Here is a 21,723-nt window from a genome sequence, read left to right as displayed (position 1 = left end):
CACACAGTTTGCCACAGAGCCAGTGAAGGTTACTTGTCAGGGTTGGTGGGGGGCGGTGGGGACGGGGCAGAGAGCTGCCATGGCCCCTCTGGCCAGAGCACACACACTCACCAGTCACGAGCACGCACGTCAGGTCACTTACCAGTGACTTAGAATCTCAGCAGGAATCGAGAATGCAGATTTTATACTTTCTACATCTCAACTGGGTACTGAGCCTGTCTATGTGGATCCTCCGATAGGTCATAGAACCTGGACCAGCCGCTGCTCCAGTCCCTCCTGTTCTCGTGTTCTTGTAGGCGGGAGGGCACCGAGGCTAGCAGCCGCTCACTCCTCTACCCTCACCACAGCCTAGTGAGGCCTTCCCTAGCAGCAATCTGCACTCTCCGCTTACCATCCTCCTCCACACCCAGAATCTCCAGACTTCCAAAAAAATTAAAGACATTAACCTGCTCATCAAAGGGTTAAAAATCCCTAACCATCTTAACCAAAAATCCTTCCCATCATCAACAGTACAATTCCAGACAATGCTCTCCCCTCAGGACCTATAGACATTTCTAGAAAGAATGCACTAGGTCTTAACCTCAAACTAATGTTTCCTTCACTAGGAAAGCAAAATAATCTATCAAATGTGAATGTGAAGGAATTTTACTTTACCAGTAATAAAAGCAGACATTACTTCTCTGCATCAACTAATAAATTCTTAAAAGTTCAAATACACTGGGAATAATCAGTAAGAAAATTTTCAGTATTTTCTAGTTGTAATCATGTAACTAAAAAAATGATTGGATATAGCCTAACACCCTGTTAGTAAATAAAATTTTAGTGTAAAATGCTGCACTTTACCTTTGGTATAGGCTTTCAAAACATTTGTAAGAAATGTAAAGACCGGGGCACCTGGGTGACTCAGGGGGTTAGGCCTCTGCCTTCAGCTCAGGTCATGATCTCAGGGTCCTGGGATCGAGCCCCGCATTGGGCTCTCTGCTCAGCCAGGAGCCTCTTACCCCTCTTTGTCTGCCTGCCTCTCTGCCTACTTGTGGTCTCTGTCTCTCTCAAATAAATAAATGAAGTCTAAAAAAAAAAAAGAAAGAAAGAAAGAAAAGAAACGTAAGGACCACTTTATAAGTAGTCCAGGTTTTTTTTTTCCTTTCTTTTTTTTTTTTTTTTTTTAATTTTAAAGATTTTAGAGAGCACAGAGCATAGCTCTGGAGGGGTAGAAGGAGAGAATCTTCAAGGGGATTCCCTGTTGAGTGCAGAGCCCTACACACTATCCCACAACTCATGAGATCATGACCTGAGCTGAAGTCAAGAGTCAGACATTTAACCAACTGAGCTACCCAGGTGCCCCAGATTTATTTGAGAGAGGGAGAGAGAAAATAGAGAGAAAGAAAGGGTGCCTGGGTGGCTCAGTGGGTTAAAGCCTCTGCCTTCGGCTCAGGTCATGATCCCAGGGTCCTGGGATCGAGCCCCGCATCGGGCTCTCTGCTCAGCGGGGAGCCTGCTTTCCCCTCTCTGCCTACTTGTGGTCTCTGTCTATCAAATAAATTAAAAAAAAATCTTAAAAAAAGAGAGAGAGAGAGAGAGAAAAAGAGAAAGAGATGGAGAGAGAAAGAGATGGAGAGAGAAAGAAAAAAGAAAAAAGAGAAAAAGAGGCAGGAAAGAAGAGCAAGAGAAAAAGAGAAAGCAAAAGGGCAAGAGGAAGAGTGAAAGAGTGAGAGCGAGGATGAGAAAGAAGAGAGAGAAAGAGAACCTGTGAGCAGGGGGAGGAGCAGAAGGAGAGAATCCTCAAGCAGACTCCCTGCTGAGCACAGAGCCCATCAAGGGGTTCAATCTCATGACCCTGAGATCATGACCTGAGCCAAAAATCAGGAGTGGGATGCTCAGCCGATGGAGCCCCCCACGTGGCCCTCATGTTTAAGCGTTAATTTATGTCCCCATTTTCATAAACTCTTTTTCTAGATAATCATTCACTTCTTCCCCTCTGAACCCAGAAGACATTTCTTATCTGCATTATTCTTTGGCCATTCTTAGATTTTTAGGCAGACCACTATTGATAGCCTGCATTTATTTGTTCAAAATAATAATCAAAATAATTTGTTCAAAATATTACTAATTTGTTCAATAATAATAATTTGTTCAAAATAATCTTTCCTAACTGCCACAGACTAAGCATTGTACTGAGCACTGACGATGTGTGGAAAAGCTCCCACGGCTTTGGACCTTCTGTTCTGAAAGCCACGTGGAGCTTTGGATTGGACAGAATTGGAAACCATGCAAGGTTTCCCCCCAGCTTTACTGAGGTGTAATGGGCAGATAAATATGTAATATTACTGAAGTGTACACGACTGGATAGACATCTACATTGTGAAAAGACACTCCCCACCACGTTCATTAACACACCCATCGCCTATCCACTCTTGCTTGGCTGAGAACACATTCTACTCTCTTAACACTATTTTTATAACAGACGTTTGCTATCAACTGTAGTCCCATGTTCCACATTAGATCCTTAGATCTTACTCTTAACTGAAACTTTATGACTTTTTACCAAACTCTCCCTAGTTACCCTACACCTCAGCACCCTGGCAACCACTTTTCTACCCTATTTCTCGGAATTTGACTTTTCTTTTAGCTGCCACATATAAGTGATGCTAGACAGTATTTGTCTTTCTCTGTCTGGCTTATTTCACTTAGCATAATATCCTCCAGATTCACCCCCACTGATGCAAATGCCCAAGTCTCCAAGGTTTTACACAAAAGAAGTCTGTTTCTTGCTCAGAGTCTGGTGTGGGTGGGAAGCTGGGAGATTTCCACAGGCCATTTGTTTACCTGGTGGTCCTGCCATCCCCTGGGGCAGGGGTTGGGGGTGGGCAGAGAAGTGGGGTGGGAGCCTCTGCACAGAGTGACTGACTTTAGAGACTTCCCCACAGGAGGCTAACTGGGACTGGGTTTAGAAGTAAATATGTCACTTCTGCACACTTCCCACCACAAACCCCAGGCCCAGAGTCACACCCAGGTATAAGGGAAATGTACTCTAGCTACAAGCTCAAGAGGGAAAAGAAATGGGTTTTGAAATGGATTTTGTTCTCTGCTAGAAGAACAAATTCTAGGATGCGATAGAATAGAGGGGGCTGGAACTAGGGGAAATGAGTGAGGGTCCTGCAGTGCAAAATGCAAGGAGTCACTCCTGCTTGGGCTTAGGCAAGCACACCTTGGATCTGTGCTCCTCACAGACCACCTCCGCCTTGCCTCACCCTTTCCTGGCCCCAGTGGGACAGTTTAACTGCAGAAAACAAAGAGGGCAATGTGCTGCTTTAGATACAGGGACTAGAAAAGGAGCTTGTTATGAAAAAGAGGGAGAAAGATCTTTCTAGACAGAGTAAGCAACAAATGCAAAGGTCCTGAGGTAGGAAAATTGGTTAGAGGGTTTGAGAAACAGAAAGAGACCAAAAGCCTGAGATGTCAAAAGGAGAGTTGGAGATATAAGCAGAAACCAGATCACATGGAGCCTTCAGATCTGAGCAGGAGTTTGGATGTTCTTTCAGGTATTAACTAAAGGCAGAATCAAAAGTTCTGACTTCTGTCGTATAAGCAATCCCTCTGAGCTCCCAGTGGAGAAGGGACCACAAGAAAAGCAGCTGGAAGCCTACCGACATGTTTTGGGAGGGAGATAGGGATAACACGGTCAATAAAATGCCAACAGACTTGGAAGAGGGATTCGAAATATACAGAAGGGGCATAGAGAAATCCAAGGTATTGCACAGAAAGGAGAAATAAAGGTTTAAGCAACCAAGTGGATATTAATGTTTTGTGGAGCCAAGAAAAGAATATTCTATTTCAACAGTGAGCTTCTTGGGGGGAAAGGAGAGGCTTCTTTCTATTCTCAAAAATAATCAAACAAAGGAGTTGTAAAGATGTAGTTGAAAGAGTAAGTGAACAAGCACACACATATGAGCACGGGGAGGGGCACAGAAGACAGGGGAGAACCTCTCAGCCACACTCCCTGCTGATCACAGAGCCAGATGTGGGGTTTGATCCCACAACCCTGAGATCATGACCTGATTTTATTTATGTACATATATGTAATTACATACACATGTATATATACATGTGTGTGTGTATATATATATGTGTGTATGCGTGCACGCACACACACACACACACACACACATATATATGAAAACAAAATCTAAAGTTCAAGGCAGTAAGCATCCCATCTCCCACCTAAAAATGTTAGCATCTGTGCAATATTCTGGAGAACTGGCAGTAGCATCAAAAGACAGCTTTCGAGGCACCTGGGTGGCTCAGTGGATTAAAGCATCTGTTTAGCTCAGGTCATGATCCCAGGGTCCTGGGATCGAGCCCCACATCGGGCTCTCTACCCAGTGGGCGTGGGGGGTGGGCTGCTTTCTCCTCTCCCTCTGCCTGCCTCTCTGCCTACTTGTCATCTCTGTCAAATAAATAAGTAAAATCTTAAAAAAAAAAAAAAAAAAGACTTAGCTTTCTATCCTCATGGTGAAGATCATGGTGGAATCCAAATGCCTAGACTGGAATTCTAGCTCTGACATTTACTAGTTCTGTGACCTTGTGCATGTTATTCATCCTCTAGGCCTCAGAGTCTTCCTCTGTAAAGGGGCTAGGAAAAAATAGAGCCTACCTTACACGATCATTTAAGGACTAAATAACATGCAAAATAAAGAACTATGCTTGGCACAAAGAAAGTGCTCAATAAATGCAATGATTATAGTATATTATTGTATCCAGGTCTGTATGTGATTCCTAAGGGGAAAAGGTGTAAAGGATGTTCATATCAATGTTAACACTTCAACATTAAAAGTTTTCAGTATTGACTGCCCAAAAGAAATGGAGTTTTAAGTTTCATGGTGGACAACTGACAATACAGGTTATAAAGAAGGTCATTGAAATAGTAAGGAATAAGTAGGTGCTTATGATATAGATTTTAAATGTTGTATTTATGTAGACGGGAAGGAAACTTCTAGAAGGATAAAAAGAACAAAATGTTAATCACTGAGTAGAAGGATTATTGGCCATTTTGTTTTTTCATTGTTCTATTTTCCAAATTTCCAACAATGAACAGACCAGTACTGGATTTATAGTCATAAAAAAATTCTGCATTTATTGTGGGGATCACTTCATGATGCATAAAAATAGCTACTCACTATGATGGACACCTGAAACTAATAGGACATTTTGTATCGATTATACTCCATAAAAGAGAAACCCTCCCCAGTTAGTGATTGTTAGAGTGTCAAGTCTTTACCATTTGCTTCCAGGACAAAACACTTGAGTGTTCCAACAAGGTGAGGTTTATTACCAAAGTAACTTTCAAAACCAACTGAAAGAAAAATGAGGTCTAAAGGACAGGAACTACTAGCCCTAATGAGCAGATATGGCTCATTTGTTCTCTCGAAAACATACAGGTTGAAGGGTTAAAAAAAAAAAAAAAATCATTCTTAATCAAAGCACCCTAAAGGCACTTGACTTGGAAGAGAGGCGGAGATCTACAGTGTTCTTTCTCCAGCAACAGGCTTGTTCTTGGGAGCCACGTATTAAAGGTGTTTATGTTCAAGATTTCTAGCAGGCTTTTTTTTTTTTTAAGATTTTATTTATTTATTTATTTGACAGACAGAGATCACAAGTAGGTAGAGAGTCAGGCAGAGAGAGAGGGGTGGCGGGGAAGCAGGCTCCCCACTGAGCAGAGAGCCTGATATGGGGCTCGATCCCAGGACCTTGAAATCATGACCTGAGCCCAAGGCAGAGGCTTTAACCCACTGAGCCACCCAGGTACCCCTCTAGCAGACTCTTTAATATAATCTTTCTCACAGACATGTGTGAATTAAATTTTCAACTTCACTAAACTGTTAAGTGTACATATTACAGGTATCCTTTTCTGGGTAATATACAAGGGACACCAATGGTAACTTGACTGGTAGCAATAAGCTAAGTTTTTAAATGGATATAGGAAAGATTCCATAATTAGAGCCAGCTGTAGCTCCTAAGTAGGAATGTTATTTTTTTTTTTTAAACTTTACTGCCACTTACCCACGGAAAACTCTAGACCCTTTCTTGATAATGCCTGCAAATTCAAGACTACACAGCCAAAAACACACTATTTATTGACGGCCTTGGAGAGTGCATTCAAAGTGGCTAGCAGCCATTCAGGTCAAGCTTTGGGGAAACTTTAATCCTTCTCAGGTGACGTTACTTGTAGAATACAACATCCAGCTGATCTCCTCAAATATTTTCCTTCCTCCCTTTCTAAGCCTTCCAGAGAGTGTTTAAGTAGCACAAAGTACTGTTTTTCTACCCAATGAGCCTCAGATTACACCAGGCTGAAGCTACTGTATGTTCACTCAGGAGTGTCTCTGAAAGCTATTAACAGAAAACATTATCAGAAGATGTCTAATAGAATTCAGGTTTGCAGAAGGCTTGCATTTCATTCCTGTTAGCAGAAGCCAAAAGGATCGTTTTGATGTCATTTGACCACTAATGTTTCAGTAGGCAGAAACTATTTTGCCTCTTCCATCTGACAGGCAATGGCCTGACACAAATCAAAGCCTTTTATTTGCTTGCAGTGATGTTAACCCACTGGCCAAACACACACCCACTCCTCTCTCTGAACTCCAGCAATTCAAGGGGAAGAGTTCGGCATATTGCCGGCTTTTCCTGTAAGAAATGCTTTGGGGCGACTGGGTGGCTCAGTCCGTTAAACATCTGCCTTCGGCTCAGGTTATGATCCCTGGGTCATAGGATCGAGACCCGTGTCAGGGTCTCTACTTGGCGGGGAATCTGCCTCACGCTCTGCTTCTGTGCCCTCTTGCTCTCATGCACACACATGCTCTCAAAATCTTAAAATAAAACAAAATGCAAGAATATTAAAAATAATGTTCTACTAGTCCTTTATATATGGCAAAGGAATATGAATAAAACAATACTGGATGCCAATCAAAATCAAAGAGAACTAATTTAAAACACCTCTAACACCAAAAGCAATATACCATAGACAATATGGAGATTGTAATAATGTTCTGTCAAGGGCACTCCCGGCTCTTGGAGTTCAGTCAACTTCAATAGGAAATCAGTAAAATAGATTTTTCAACTTCAGCCTAACAATAAGAAGCCAATATGAGTCATGGTTATTTGAAAAAGTAACACACTGAAGTGATTCTTTGGATTCATACAATTTCATAGAACTTCAGAGGTGGGAAAGAATTTGAAGTTTCCTAGTCCAAACCCTATAAACCATGTCTAAAGCAGCTTCACCCTCCAGGATCCCTTTGTGCCCAAGGCCAGGGATGTCACTACTGTCCTCCTGTATGTACAAGACATGGTCTAGGAGAGGCGGGATAACCACACACAATCATTACACTTCTGTTGCCACGGATACTATTAAGGTATAATCAATAGTATTTATTCCACAGGGTTGTTATGAAAATGAGCACATTAAGAACCTACATGTCTGGCACAGGTTAGGGCTTGCTATGGACTGAAATGTGTGGCCTTTGCAACTCTAATCAAGTTAACATGAGGTCATCTGAGTGGGCCGGAATCCAATGCAACTGGTATTCTTGTAAGAGCAGAGGGGAGACAGCCACGTGAAGATGGAACAGAGACTGGAGTTAGCCACCAGCTAAACAATGTCTGGGGCTTCCAGAAGATGCAAGAGGCCAGAAAGGATTTCCCCCCTCTGCAGTCTCAGATGGTACATGGAGCTGCTGACCCCTTAATGCTGGGCTTCTAACCTCCAGAAACGTGTGGAAATTAAAGTCTGGTCTTTGCAGCCACCTAGTTTGTGGTACTTAGAGCAGCCCCAGGAAACCAATAGAGTATTCTAGTGTGTGCTGCCAATGCACTCTTAAAAGTCATGACATCTAGAACACTGGTGCGGGCTGGGAACCTCCAGCTGCCTCACTCTTCAACCTAGGTAAATATTCCTCTTAATGTAGCACATTGCTTTTTGCAACTCTATTCCATCATAACCTCAGGAGGAGTCAAAAATCAATGATAACCCCTTGTCTCCAACATCCTAGTCCTCCATTGTGGTTTTTTTTTTATCTTAACAGAAAAGCTCTTACATTTATTTTCTGTTAAAATTTCATTTATAAATTCATTTTGTTATGCCCAGCCATCAGCATCTTTTTATAAACCATCAACCAACATTTAAATGTCCTGTACAACTTCATATCATCAAAAGCGTGGCTGGTAATACCAACCATCTTCAACCTAATCATTAAGAAAATATTGTTCCATGGATGCCTGGGTGGCTCAGTACCTTAAGCGACTGCCTTTGGCTCAGGTCATGATCCCAGGGGCCTGGAATCAAGTCCCACATGAGGCTCCTTGTCCAGTAGGGAGCCTGCTTCTCTCTCTGCCTCTGCCCACTACTCTGCCTGCTTGTGCGTGCTCTCTCTTTCGCTCTCTGACAAATAAATAAAAATCTTAAAACAAAAAGAAAGAAAAAAAAGAAAGAAAATATTGTTCCAAAGCTGACGAAGCTTTACTATACCAGAGATGTTCCTCAACGTGGACAATCCATTACTCCCCATTCTGTCAAATATAATTCCGTAAGTAACATTTGAGGATATACTTGCATTTCTCTACCTTTCCCAATAGGATTTTTAAAGCCTATTGTGTTTTCCTAAGTGTAAGCTATTATTGACAAATTTTCATCATGTACTTATTTATCTTCCAGTCTAGTAAACCTATTCAAAAAAGTATAAACTATTTGTAGAGCATAACCCATGCTGGCTACAGCTGCCCTTGAAACCTAGACTTTTTTTTTAAGATTTTATTTATTTGACAGAGATCACAAGTAGGCAGAGAGGCAGGCAGAGAGAGAGGAAGGGCAGCAGGCTCCCCAGTAAGCAGAAAGCCCGATGCAGGGCTCAATCCCAGGACCCTGGGATCATGACATGACCTGAACCAAAGGCAGAGACTTTCACCCACTGAGCTACCCAAGCGCCCCAAATCTGGCTTTCTTATAATGAAGCATTCTAGAAATTGACTTATATGACATGCTCATGTAAGAATTGAGAAATAGGTCTTCTTTTCTTTGTTAGGAATTCAGATTAAACTTCAGTATCTATAGTATTATTTATTACAAACATTTAAAATGACTCAGAGGCATATGATGCAAAAATCTAATGAAGTAATTTTGTTTAGTATTCTGCCTATAACCAGTCTTGTAATTTGAGTCAACAGTTGTCGACAAGAATTTCTATTTTAGTATCTAGTAGATGCCAGATGCATTACAGATGTGCTCATCGTGGTATAAATGGTCTTTAGAGGTCCCTCTACAGTCAGTACAGTCCCTGGTTTTACAACACTCTTAAGAAACACCCTTTGTAAGAAAGAATAAAAAAGAAAACAAGAAAAAAGAAAAGACCTTGTTGTTGGAAAAAGGCCATTTCTAGTGATTATCAAGCAAGGGTCTCTTCTATTATTAGTTTCCTATATACACCTGGAATTTTCCTATGAGCCTCCTTCATTTTGCCCATAATTCCAAAAGTTAATATGATTTATCATATCTTTTTTCCACATGCCAGGCCACAAGTCTCGAACAGGAGTGATGCTGTTCCTGTTCTTTCTTTCCGTAAGTCCAGGCTCTCCCATCTCTTCAAAACTTGGTCTCAATATTCAACTAAAAGGACTACTTGAAGCTTGCAAAAGACTTTACAATAGTTAGCACTGAGACACTTCCAAATCCAAATCATGTTCATCACCCGCAGCAGTTGCAAAGGACTATTTTATTTCTACATAAGGGAATAACTACACTGCATCAAATTCATAATTTTGGATGATTTTCAAGGGAGAATTTCCAAGCCCTAGGTCTCTTTATAGAATAGTATTATTTAAAGGCAGAACAAAAAACATCACTCATAATTGACAGGATTCAGTCAAGAGTCACATATCAGCCACTGCATAATTTATGGACCAGAAGTTGTGGTAAATGGCTTCCCAAACTCCACAACCAACCAACCTCAAGCCACTAATCATGCTCCTGGGAACCACAGCCGTCCATTATCAAACAATATTTGAGTTTTTAAATTACTTTGTCTCCTAACTTTAATAAAGTTTCTCTATTATATTAACCTGATGGAAGGACAGTGACCACAAGGTATCTTTCACCAGTAAAGGAATACTATGGATAGGACAGCCCTAATTTCTCGCAAAACATTAATAAGACTCCAGATCCTTAAATAGGAAATTTTAAGCTAGTTTGCTCATTCTGCTCACCCAACCTACAGGTGTTCTCTGCCACTTCCTTTTATCTATTTAGAAGAGCCAAGAACACACAAGAGTTCCTCAAAACTCCCCTATAAACCTGACCTTTAAACACACACACACACACACACACACACACACACACACACACACACACTTCCAAAACCAAAAAAAAAATACCAAAAAACAAAACAAAAAAACCTCTAGATCATCAAGACTCAAGTATCAAAAATTTACATTTTAACAAAGTGTTCTTCTACCTTCAAGGACTACCCAGAGGGCTTGACAAGTCAAAGACCAGAACTGCCTTAATTTGTATTTTCTGATGGTAAACTTGGAGCCCTGGTGTAATTCTTCTCAACCCACTGGGCTGCCAAGTGTTTTTCATTCAGTGCCGTCTCCAAGGACCAGGGATGGTGGTAGAAAAGAACAAAACAAAAGAAACCAAACAAAATATAATTACTCCAAAAGGCTATGGTAGGGGAGGCACAATGGGTACAGGATCCACCTCCTGGCCCCAGGGATAGTAACTCTACTAAGATTCAACTCAACTGAAAACTGGTCTGGGGCGGGGACTGGGGGGAGGGAGGGGGAGAAAGCGTGATAAATATGCAAGGTCATAATAATCTAGCAAATCCCTCACCATTTAAAGCCAGATTTCATCTACAGGGAGGCATTAGAACACAGCAGATCAAAAGTGAACAATGAGGAGCCAGAGAATTTAAAAAAAAAAATCCTCTATCAGACCTCATTACATGAGGAGGAAAGAGAACCTTTTAAGAAAAAACTGGATTTTCAAAATAAGATCAGACAAGTTTCATTATTCTCAGACAAAAAGGTGAGAGATTCATTAAAAGAAAAGGATATTCTCCATAAAGATTAAAGAATTTGGCAAACAATTGGTAAGCATCAATTTGCAATTGTTCTGGACAACTCCAAATTTTACCAGTTGTTTGAATTTTCAGTTCACCTCATGGAAAACATTCTTTTTTTCATAAAACATGTTTTCCAAAGTGAACGTAGAAGTAGGAATCCACTGGTAAGTGGACACAAACTTTATCTCTCAGATCTTAAAACGGTGAGGTTGGTTAAGTTTGCCTTTCCGTGAGGCTTTGTCAAAAAGATTAGGGGCCCAAAACAGAAATTCCCCAGTAAGGCCAAAAGCTCTTTATTTGTTCCTTTTTCTCCTTCTGTGTGGATTTAAAGATGATCTCAGCACCACTCTTACTGGAGAAAGCGCAGTAGTTTTCTCATCTGAACCAAGGGGACAAAGCAAAGTAAGCACACATCCTACAGATCATGAGAACAAAGCACAAGGAAAAGAATGCAAAGTGTGCCCTCTATCGGTGTCTGAGTTTTAATCGCCGAAGGGCTGGTTAGCAAGTTGCATCCAGCAATAGGTGATACACGAAGGCCATCCTGGTAGAAAAATTATAAGATGTGCCGACCCAGCAGCAAACACCTAGCAGAAGACCCCTTGACCTGAACTGAGGAGTGTTCAGCCCGGATCTGATCAATGTGAGCCAGAGGCACGATCCAAGGGAGTCCTGCCAACGCCAGCGTAGGTCATCAGCGGGGACACGGCAACTGCAATTTCTAAAATTGTATATTCTATTATTAATAAGATAAAATTAGACCATATGAGAAAAGGATTTTAACAAAAACCCATTATTCTGTGTATTTTGTACTTCTACAGACTTTTTAGAGGAGTGGAGAGAATTAAGCACCCATTGTACTCGAGCAAGGGTTCATTAGCCAAGTAATTATTTACTGAGAGAAGTCTTGAGATTGTGCTTCTGATCTCTTCCCTCATACTGTGTAATATATACAGGGCAAATGGCTGGAAACGGACACCTGGAAAATAAAATTTTAGAAAACCAATGTGTATATCAATTTGAAGCAGTCTTTTGGCATCAGGCCAATTAAGAAGGTCTTCCTCCTATTACCTTAACCAATGCTGCTTAACTTATTGAAGGAAACTGATGAACCAAAGCCATTTTGAGACTTCAGAGAAAGCTTAAGATCCTCTCTCTATGCACTAAAAAGAAGGGCTTTAGCTTCTAGTTTCAGGGGGCTCACAAAAACCCTGGCTCCATATCTGGACCCTAAGTTAGGAAACCCCTGCTCAAAAGAAATGTGCTAAGAAAGCTAAACTCTGTAAGTGCCCTCAAGAGCCTTCAAGTGAGGAGAACTGAAAGCTTTTACATAAATTGTAAGGGTTTTCCCCAAGCAACCAGGTAAAAAGGAAAGCTACCTATAATTAGTTTCTCTACATTTTCAGAGTAAAGGAATATTTAATAGCTTTTCTCAAACCTTGATTGGTTATTCTTATTAAGATGGTATAGCATGTGAGTACACACAAAAAAATACACACACACTCATGTTGACAGGTGGACATGGGCACACACCTACAGACACACCTATTCTGGCAATACAAAATTCCAATTCAGGAATACAAGAAATAAGAGATTCCTAAAATTCTTACAAAAATAATTATCTTAAAAAAAAAAAAGAATGATCAAAAAATGAGCAATACGAGTATGCAAAAAGAATTTTGTAACCAGATCCCCCTTGTGGTCCTATACTTCAGCTACCCCCCTTCTCAGCCTTCAGATACTTAATATTATTTTATTAGCATGATTTGGAAGTTGTAGAAGTTCTGAGGCTCAATAAAAGTCTGCATTTCAAAAAACTCAATGGGGATGTCTGGGTGGCTCAGTGGGTTAAGCCTCTGCCTTCAGCTCAGGTCATGATCCCAGGGTTCTGGGATCGAGCCCCACATCAGGCTCTCTTCTTTCTCTCTGCCTGCCTCTCTGCCTACATCGTGATCTCTGTCAAATAAGTAAATAAAAATCGTTAAAAAACAAAAACAAAACAAAAACAAAAACACTCCTAAATGGGTTCAAAAGTGATTTTTTTTTAAATGAGCGTTTATGCTGGACATGTCCTGTGTTCAGGAAAAGCCAGGGAACTCAGAACTGCATTCTAGTTCTAGCTACTTTACACTTAACTATTAGTTTTTAAAATCAAATTTCACTTTCCAATTCTGTCAAACTCATTGCACCTCATCCAAATAATGAAAGGTCAATGCCGTCCTGGAAGGTACGGTACAAAAACAACTAGGTCCTCTACTGACCCCTACAGAAGAGCTTACGGTCTCCTGCACCACGACCCCACTCCCAGACCCACATCTCTCACTGATTGGTCTGCATAATTCTGGTATACTCAAGTCACAAAAACAGCAATGCAGGTTGAACACGTTTCCTGCACTATGTATGTTTCTTTCCTTTTCCCCTAAATGGTTATTCCTCTGGAGAAAGAGTTTGGGGTGAAAAAAAAAAAAAATCAGTGGATCTTTTCTGTAGAAGAAACGCTTTTAAAATATAGATTCCCCCACCTCAGAGTTTCCCCTTCCCTGCCCCAAACTCCCCTGCCACGTGGAGGGCTCTATCATTCCAATAATAAACTGGCATACAGATACACCGATGGGCACTAGGGTGCTCTAGAAATTCTGGAGATTGTCAGAAGAGACTTCAAGTGAGAGCTGGGTGGGAGAGGCTTTTATATCTCAATAGTTTTTTTTTTCTTTAAATAATAACAAATAGTGAGATTATACCTATTATCTAAGAATGCATTCAAACTTTGACTGTACCAAAGAACTGAGCAGAATTATTTTCAGGGTGAACAAAATCTCATAGTCAATGATTTTTGTTCAGCCACCATTCATGGAGAAGCACCCTGTTAGGCCTGCTTTGGGGATACAGAGATGAGAGGAGTGTGAAGTAGGGGAAGGAGAAGACATTTGGCAAATAACTGGAATAAAGGGAAAAATAAGAGCGTGTCTGAAGAATCACACAGAAAGCGGAGATAGCTGTGAGGGGAAAACTGACTCTGCCTTCAAAAAAAAGGCAGAAAATTCCAGTTGGGTGTGGGGGGGGGGTGTTTTCCAAAGGCAGGGACTTCAGCTGGGCATTCAGATGCTCAATAACTTAAAAACCTCAAAAAATGGGATGTGCCTGGAAATGAAGTAACCGGGTAAACTTCAGCATGTAGTGCTTCCAGCATGGTGGAAAGTTAGAAATGAGCTGCCATAGGTGGTGGGGACAGCCGTGAATGCTGTGTGAAAGAGGCTGGCATGAATTCTGCAGTCAATGTGGAGACTTGGAGGGTTGGGGCTTAGCAACACAAGTCATGTGATCAGATCTGAGGTTGAGAAACCTTCAACATGGTGGCATCATAAAGATAGGAGTGAAGAAGATGGTGCTGGGAGATGAGGAGCCCATAGGGTCTGAGTGAGGAAGTACCTTTAGGAATGGAAAGGATGGGGTGGAGCTAAACCTTTCTGAGATAGACTAAGGCCAAATGAACCAATGAAAGAGGCAATGGGGAAGATGAAGCTACAGAGAGATGTTTAGCCTTGACTCATACAAACCTCATGAATAGAATAAGAAACACAAGCAGAGAACACACTGGGGAGAGGGCACAGAAGGAGTTGTCAAGTTGGTGTGTGCAGGGAAGAGAGTATCTATCCATACAACAGTAGTTAAGAAGTCAAGAGGGGAAGAGAATCTGAAGTTAAAGAGAAAAAAAAAATTAATTTGAAGCTGGAGTTGAAGGACTTTACATGGAAATAACAGTTGAAGATACAGGGATGGATAAAATCCCCTGAAGGAAAAAAAATAACAGAAAATAACAGCAGTCTAGATCTCTGAATGAGGGGACCAAATAAAAATGGGCAGAATATGGGGGGCAAAACTAGAGTATGACGTCACTAGCCAGAGGAAGACTTTCTTTGGAAAGGAGAGATCTCTCCAGAAGAAGGAGTCCCAGAGGGCTGTCTCGACACTGGTGGCCTCCCAAGGAGGTGAATATAAGGAGGACCGTTAAGAAAATCTTTAGTAAAGTGGTGGCTGCAGAAGGCAGATTGTAGCTGATTAAAGGGTGAATGGAACAGGATTGTTAATCGATAGGAAGGGTGCAAGTGAAGAAAAACAGAAGAGATTGGAAAGCAATGTGAGAAAGAAGGAAATTAAGAATTTTAGGATTGGGGGAAAGCAGTATGCTCTAAAAGCAGGGGACTGGCATGGAGAGGTCCTAAAGAAGAGCAGAACAGGTAGGGAGCAGGCCTTGGGAAAAATAAAAGCACACTTCCCTCACTCATTCCCTCCCCCCTTCCTGGTCCCACCAACCAGTCTGGGAAAGAGGACAAGAGAGTGACCGGGAAAGGGGAGTGAAGATCCTTTTGGTTTCAAAGATGTGATTTGCATAGTCATACCATCCCCAACCCCTTTCTCTCAACACCCACGAATACACATACACCTATATATCCCTTCCTGAGCATAGATCTAATTATATGCATTGTGTGTTCTCTTCAGCATTAATTAACACCTTACATATTTATTCCATAAATTCCCATCTTTAGCACCTGCCATATTTATTTCAGCTAAAATTATGAAAATGTATAAATATGGACATGCAACACTGTACCTTTGATCAATCCTTGACTGCTGCAGATAATGCAAAAAATGAGGACATTTGGGGCAGAAAAATAGGAAGTTTAAAACTATTTTCATCCCAGGGCTTATCACCCCCTTTTAGCAGAGTGGTTATCAAGCATTATATCAAATGATCTGTCACTTATTTTCTGCACTTAGGAGGGGTAGAAGTGCTTACCCCCAAGAGGTGGGGGGTAGGGCAGAAGGTTTAAAAGGCAGGCAGTTAGAAGGAACGAAGTAAAAAGTATCCTGGATAATCCCTACACTGACCAGTTAGTCTCTTAGTAAATCAAGAGAAGGTTTTGCATTAAGGAATTAGAAGTGTCATTTCCAACTTGTGATTTCTGCAAATATTGGATTCTTTCCAAGCTGGATTTATAAGCAGATAAAACCGGAATTAAATGGAGGCCTGGGAGAACATCACCTATTCTGAATCACTTCCAAATTTCAGTAGCTTAATAAAAGGTTGGTTAAGACACAGCAGTTTTTTAACCTTTGTGCGTTGGTAAGATACTAAGCAGAAAAACTCAGAATTACGCTAGAAGGACAAAACAGCCTATTAACAGAAGAGAAGAAAAGAGTGTATTTACATGCAAAGTTAAACATCAGATTTTCAGAAATGCTCTGGAACTTAAAAAATGTAGTACACAAGATGTATTTTAAAACGTTCTCATTTAAGTGTAGGTAAATATGTTCCATGTGACGTATCATCTGCATTTTTGAAAGAATACCAATGGGAAATAGGCTATCATTAACAGTACTCAAAAAGCCAAATAGCTCCACATCGCTGCATTAAATTTTAATTTAACCCTATAGCATTTAAGAGAAGTCGTTTGGGTTTTTCACCAACCTCAGTTACCAGAAACAAACCACACGGTTTGTGATAAACAGTTCAGTTTCATGGAAGAAGCCAAATCTAATCTTAAAGAAAATGAGAGGTTATAGACGGAGAAGCTGAGGCTTTACTATGCAAAAGGCTAGGCAGGAAACATTTGTCATACTATGCCCCCTACCATCCAAAACCAGAAACACCAGTTATGTATCTGGGAGACTTACTGCATCTTAAGGAGTTTTATCAAGAAGTTTTCAGAGATCCCTGGTTAAAATGTGACTAGGCACATAAACAGGAGGAAGACAGAAAATTAAGTCACTGCATACCAAGCTAAAGAAATCCCAAAAACCATAATAAAGTTATGATTTGTCTATCTACCTTTCAGTAATTCAACCTGAAATGTGGCTTACAACTATTCAAATAAATGAAGCAAATCTACCCGGTGTACCACACAGATAAATCCTAAGTAGTTCCAAGACTAGTACAGGCAGTGGGAGTTAACAGTAGCTAATAATGACCATGCTCTTTTTTTCTTTTAAGATTTTATTTATTTGAGAGAGAACAATCAAGGGGAGGAGAGGAAGAGGGAGAGGGAGAAGCAGACTCCCTGCTGAGCAGGGAGCCCAATGTGGAACTCCATCCCAGGACCCCGGGACCATGACCTAAGCCAAAGACAGACGCTTAACCAACTGAGTCACCCAGGCGTCCCATGACCATACTTTTGAATGATAGGATAGGATGAAGGAGCCACTGAGTTACGGCTGTAACTATGTGGTCATAGCCAAGATGTGAGTTTTCAAGCAGCTTTTCCAAAGGCTGACATGTGCCTCCTTTCTATACAATTTTCATTCTCTACTGTGTTTGTGCCTCATTAAAAATTAATGCTACCAGACCCTATTAATTATTACCAAATACATTTTTTAAAGATTTATTTGACAGAGATCACAAATAGGCAGAGAGGCCGGCAGAGAGAGAGAGAGGAGGAAGCAGGCTCCCTGCTGAGCAGAGAGCCTGAAGCCCGGCTTGATCCCAGGACCCTGGGATCATGACCTGAGCTGAAGGCAGAGGCTTAACCCACTGAACCACCCAGGCGCCCCTCAAATACATTTTTATCTTAGGATTTTGTTTTCTAAAGAAGGGGAAGAAAGAATATACGTGTTGTTGTTTAAGTTGGTCTTCCCCATACCAGATTTGCCCAAAATTAGGGAAGGTTGATGTTCTGCTCTCTCAATCCTCTGGCTCTATTTTGAAATAGAACATACAGTTAAATGATATATTTGCTCTCTATTCCAAACTGGATGCAATTGATTTTAACTGACTAAATGATCTAATCTCTGCCAAGAATTTTATTTCATTAAGAAAATGATATTATAGAGCATCTGAGATCATAGAGCAGACTAAACATAATGCCAAAGGAGTTCTGAGAATGTTCCACAGTGAAGGTTTGATTATTTGCAGATGGAATATAGAAGAAAAAAAAAAATCAGCTCACAGGCATCAGCCTAACCAATCCTGGTATCACTGCTGCCTACACAGTAGCACAAAGCCAAGGAAATAACTGATCTTCGAAGCCACAACACTCTTTTTTTTAAGGTCCTAATCACTTTTCTCCCTAGAAAGTAATATTTAACTGCCACTATCCAAAACAAAGGGAAAGGGGGAAATGTTGGTACCACAATAGGCTCTAGTATGTCAACGGTCACTGCTGACATGATTTGGCTAGTGGTCAAGCATTCACCAAGGAACTAATTTAAATCAATCTCCTTTGGGAAAGTCAATTGTTTGATTCTACACCAATTGTTGCGCATACCAATCAGTGGACAAGAGATCAATTAAAACCAGCTTAAGTTTGTGAAGAGGGACAATTCACACAACCTGAGTTAGATCTCTATTCATTTCAATACTCTCACAATGCAAGCCTTAAGCTTCCTTGCAAAGCAGAAAAGCTACTATCACCCTCTGCTGTCTAGCCAGGCCTTCAAGGAGTTCCACTTTTAATTAAAAACACAGTACACCCTTTGTTGGCACAGATAGTGTGGTCACTTTTAAAAACCATAGTTATTTTAGCCAGAAACGTGGAATTTGGGAAGGGATGTCCATTAAAGGGGGGGGGGGATGCAAACTTTTGATAAATTTTTTTTCTTTACACCATTTCTTTACCAATTTACATAGAGCGAAAGTAGTTGAATTTTATTACATCAAAACGTTGGTTTGGCAAAAGTGACTACTGCACACTTTAGAACTGGGTTTCTAAGTGTCAGCACTTGGGGCTGTGAAGGGTAATTGCTAGGAGATTTTGCCAAAGCAGCTTTGAAATGAATAGGTTTTGGGTCAGATACCTAAGAAGGCCCAGGGCCAACTTTGGAGATGGCACTGCCGGGAAGGGCCTGCAATACCGCTTCTGGCCGCAGGGGTGCTGTCATGTCCTCTACGACACAGCTCCGCGGTGCGAAGTTCTCGGGCCACACTAGGTTAGTTAGATTCCTCCTCGATCCGCCACAACGGGACAGGCAATGGGGATCAGAAAGACCTCACGGAATTGGTCTGTCATAATAAAGAACCAGCTGACAAGGCGTCTTGGGAATTTCTCTATTTGCACGAACTTTAAGCATCTCCGTTTTTCCCCAACCAAGTAGACAGCACCTTGTGCTGGTAAGAGGTGATAAGGCCTTGCCTTTCCAAACACTTTCGACTACAGTGTAACCAAAATTTGCCAGATCTGCGAGTAATACCTCAAAAGAAAATACCAGGCGGAGAAAGGAGCCAGCGGGGAGGAGGAGTGGAGGAGATGATGGAAAGGGACCTTTTCAGGACGACCATTAGCATTAAACTTTCGTGGCCTCTGGAAAGAAATTTCTCTGTAGCGTTTTTCTGCGAAACGATTTCTGAAAATAAGAATTTTCCGAATGCCAGGAATGAGAAAAAGAGAAAGGACGGACTGTTTTCTTTAAAAAAACAGATCCGTAGCGTCAATTGGAGAGCAGAGGTTACGGAAGTCGCACACCACTAGTCATCCGAGCTCGGCCCTCCGGGTAGTGGCAACAGCTTAAGGACGTCCTAAAAGGCGGTGAAAAGTTAGGGCGAGGAGAGCGTTCTCCAAAATCTGGGTACAGGACCAGAGATTCCATAAAATGAGTTCTAAACATACCCTATCACAGATCGAGCGCGACATTTATATGGGGGCGGGGGGGGGGGCAAGTTCTGTTAACTTCCAGACAAATTCTACCGGTGCAGAAGTCCAAATTGCTAGACGAAGACCGTTCTAAGGGGCTGTTGGGCACCTTGCATGCTCCCAGTAATGCAAGGACTGGTTGTGTGTGTGTTGGGGTTGTGTTCAAATCCCCCTAGAAGACTTCATTGTGTGTAGCGGCCCTTTCCCTAAATGCAGCTGGATTAGCTGCAGCCCCAGCAGGACTCAGAAATAGGCGCACAGTAAATCTGCCTGAAAGCTAGCTCTCTGGTATCTTTCTGGAGGCTTCCACTTGTCTTCCCCGGAGCGCACACAAGTGATGGAGATTGAGAGAGCGGTTAAAAACCGCAAGGGAATTTCATTGAGAACAGAACCAGCTAGTTTTAAGGAAAGTATATAGAGAGCGCAAAGTCAGGCCTGTCCCCAAAACATCACTCCGCACGCCAGCACTCCCCCAGAAAGCCCGGGTACAAGTTGCTTCTCAATGCAAAAAGTTCAATAAATCATCCCACATATTCTTGGGTTCCAGAAAAAGAAATCAGTTTTGCCCTTTCCCTGTAAATGTAGGTCCCCCGCCTTGACTTAGTACCCCTTCTCAGTTTGCTCTCGCTCTCTCGCGCTCGCTCGCTCTCTCTCACACACACACACACACATAGACACATCTAGGCCGTGTTCAAAGCTATCTGGGGCGCACATGGATGGGGAAGGTAGACAGAGATGAGCTGCAGGGGAGACGGTTAAGAGGACTAAAAAGAGAGAAGGACAAAGAGAAGAACAAGAAACAGTGTATGCCCGATAAGCAGGAAGAGCGAAAGAGAGGAGTTCAGGAGTAGAAGCCGGGCAGCGAACCGGGCACAAACCACACCACTGAGCCCCGAGCGCCCGCCGGGCTCACCCGGCTCTCCAGCACGTCTCGCTCCGGCTCGCAGCGCCTTCCGAAGACAGAAAAGAGCGTTCGGCCGAGCTCAGGGGCCCAGAAAGTGCAGAGCGGTGGCGCGCGCGAGCAGGGTGGAGGGCACTGCAGGCCCAGCGGAGCCCCGGGGCGTCCGGACACTAGCGCCGCGACCCGCCCCCACTCCGACCCCACGCACCTCGGGCAGAGCAGGACTCACCTCGTTTACTGCGTCTCCATCGATTGCCTTGGCAGTGGCTGTAATCCATACAGTTCAGGATGATGAGGGCAAAGGAGAAGAGGCGAAACTGCATCTGGGCGGTCGGGCGGGGGAGAGGCGCCTCTCAAAGTCGGGGAACCGGATAGCTCCTGCGAGGAGCCGGCGCCCACCGCGCTGCCAGGAGAGACGCCGAGGGCGAGTGGCCACTAGCCCGGGGGGGGTTGGGGGGGGCCTCCCGCACTGATCAGTTCGGAGCGGCCAGCATCTCTCAAACCTTGAACCTGAGAGACGAGGAGGAAAAACAGAGTGGAGAGAGCCCCGAGGAGACAGCCTCTTCGCGCGTCCCAATTTAAGAGGAGGGAGCGGGGCGTGAACCCACCGCTTGGCACGAGCCGCGGGGCAGTTTAACCCCGAGCCCACAGCTGCGGGCGACTTGGAGAGAAAGGTGATTTACTATCAGTGAATTAGCAACCCCTGCCGAACTACAGGCTCGGACCCGGGGGAAAGGGCGTTGGGCGGCCAGTCCAGGGAAAGGAAAGGGCTCCAAAGGCACCAAGGGCGCAGGGTTCAAGGAGCGCCCCTAGGCCCTCAGGTCCCACGGCGGGGTTACCCAGCGCCGTGGCCGCAGTGGCCGGACGTGGGTCGCCTACCGTGGCACTTACGTCTCGGACCGTGCGGCAAGCCTAGGCGCGGCGCTCCATCCCCGGCAGGGGAAGCGAGGCGCCTCGCTAGCACGTGGGCCGGGGAAAAGTTTGCCGAGAGGTGCCGGGAGCGCCCGGCAGGTCCGGGATTCCGGCGGCCACCGCGGGTCCGCAGTGCTCTCACGGTCCTCTGGGCCGGCGGCGCCTAAGC

At 42.9% G+C, this 21,723-nt stretch overlaps 1 protein-coding gene across 1 annotated transcript in view; it reads right to left on the bottom strand.

Moving 5' to 3' along the window:
- Window positions 1-21,086, bottom strand: part of RSPO2 (R-spondin 2) — a 152,002-nt gene extending 130,916 nt beyond the window's left edge. The window contains exon 1 of the mRNA XM_032858471.1: window positions 20,872-21,086. Coding sequence (XP_032714362.1) covers window positions 20,872-20,965 — 94 coding nt within the window. The 5' untranslated portion in view covers window positions 20,966-21,086. The remainder of the gene's footprint in view (window positions 1-20,871) is intronic.
- Window positions 21,087-21,723: the final 637 nt, after the last annotated feature.

The sequence above is a fragment of the Lontra canadensis genome, unplaced genomic scaffold (assembly GCF_010015895.1).
Source record: "Lontra canadensis isolate GAN:19392208 unplaced genomic scaffold, GSC_riverotter_1.0 scaffold15, whole genome shotgun sequence".
Classification (NCBI taxonomy): domain Eukaryota; kingdom Metazoa; phylum Chordata; class Mammalia; order Carnivora; family Mustelidae; genus Lontra; species Lontra canadensis.
Note: the sequence above shows the minus strand (reverse complement) of the source record. Positions and strands in the feature narration are given on the sequence as shown.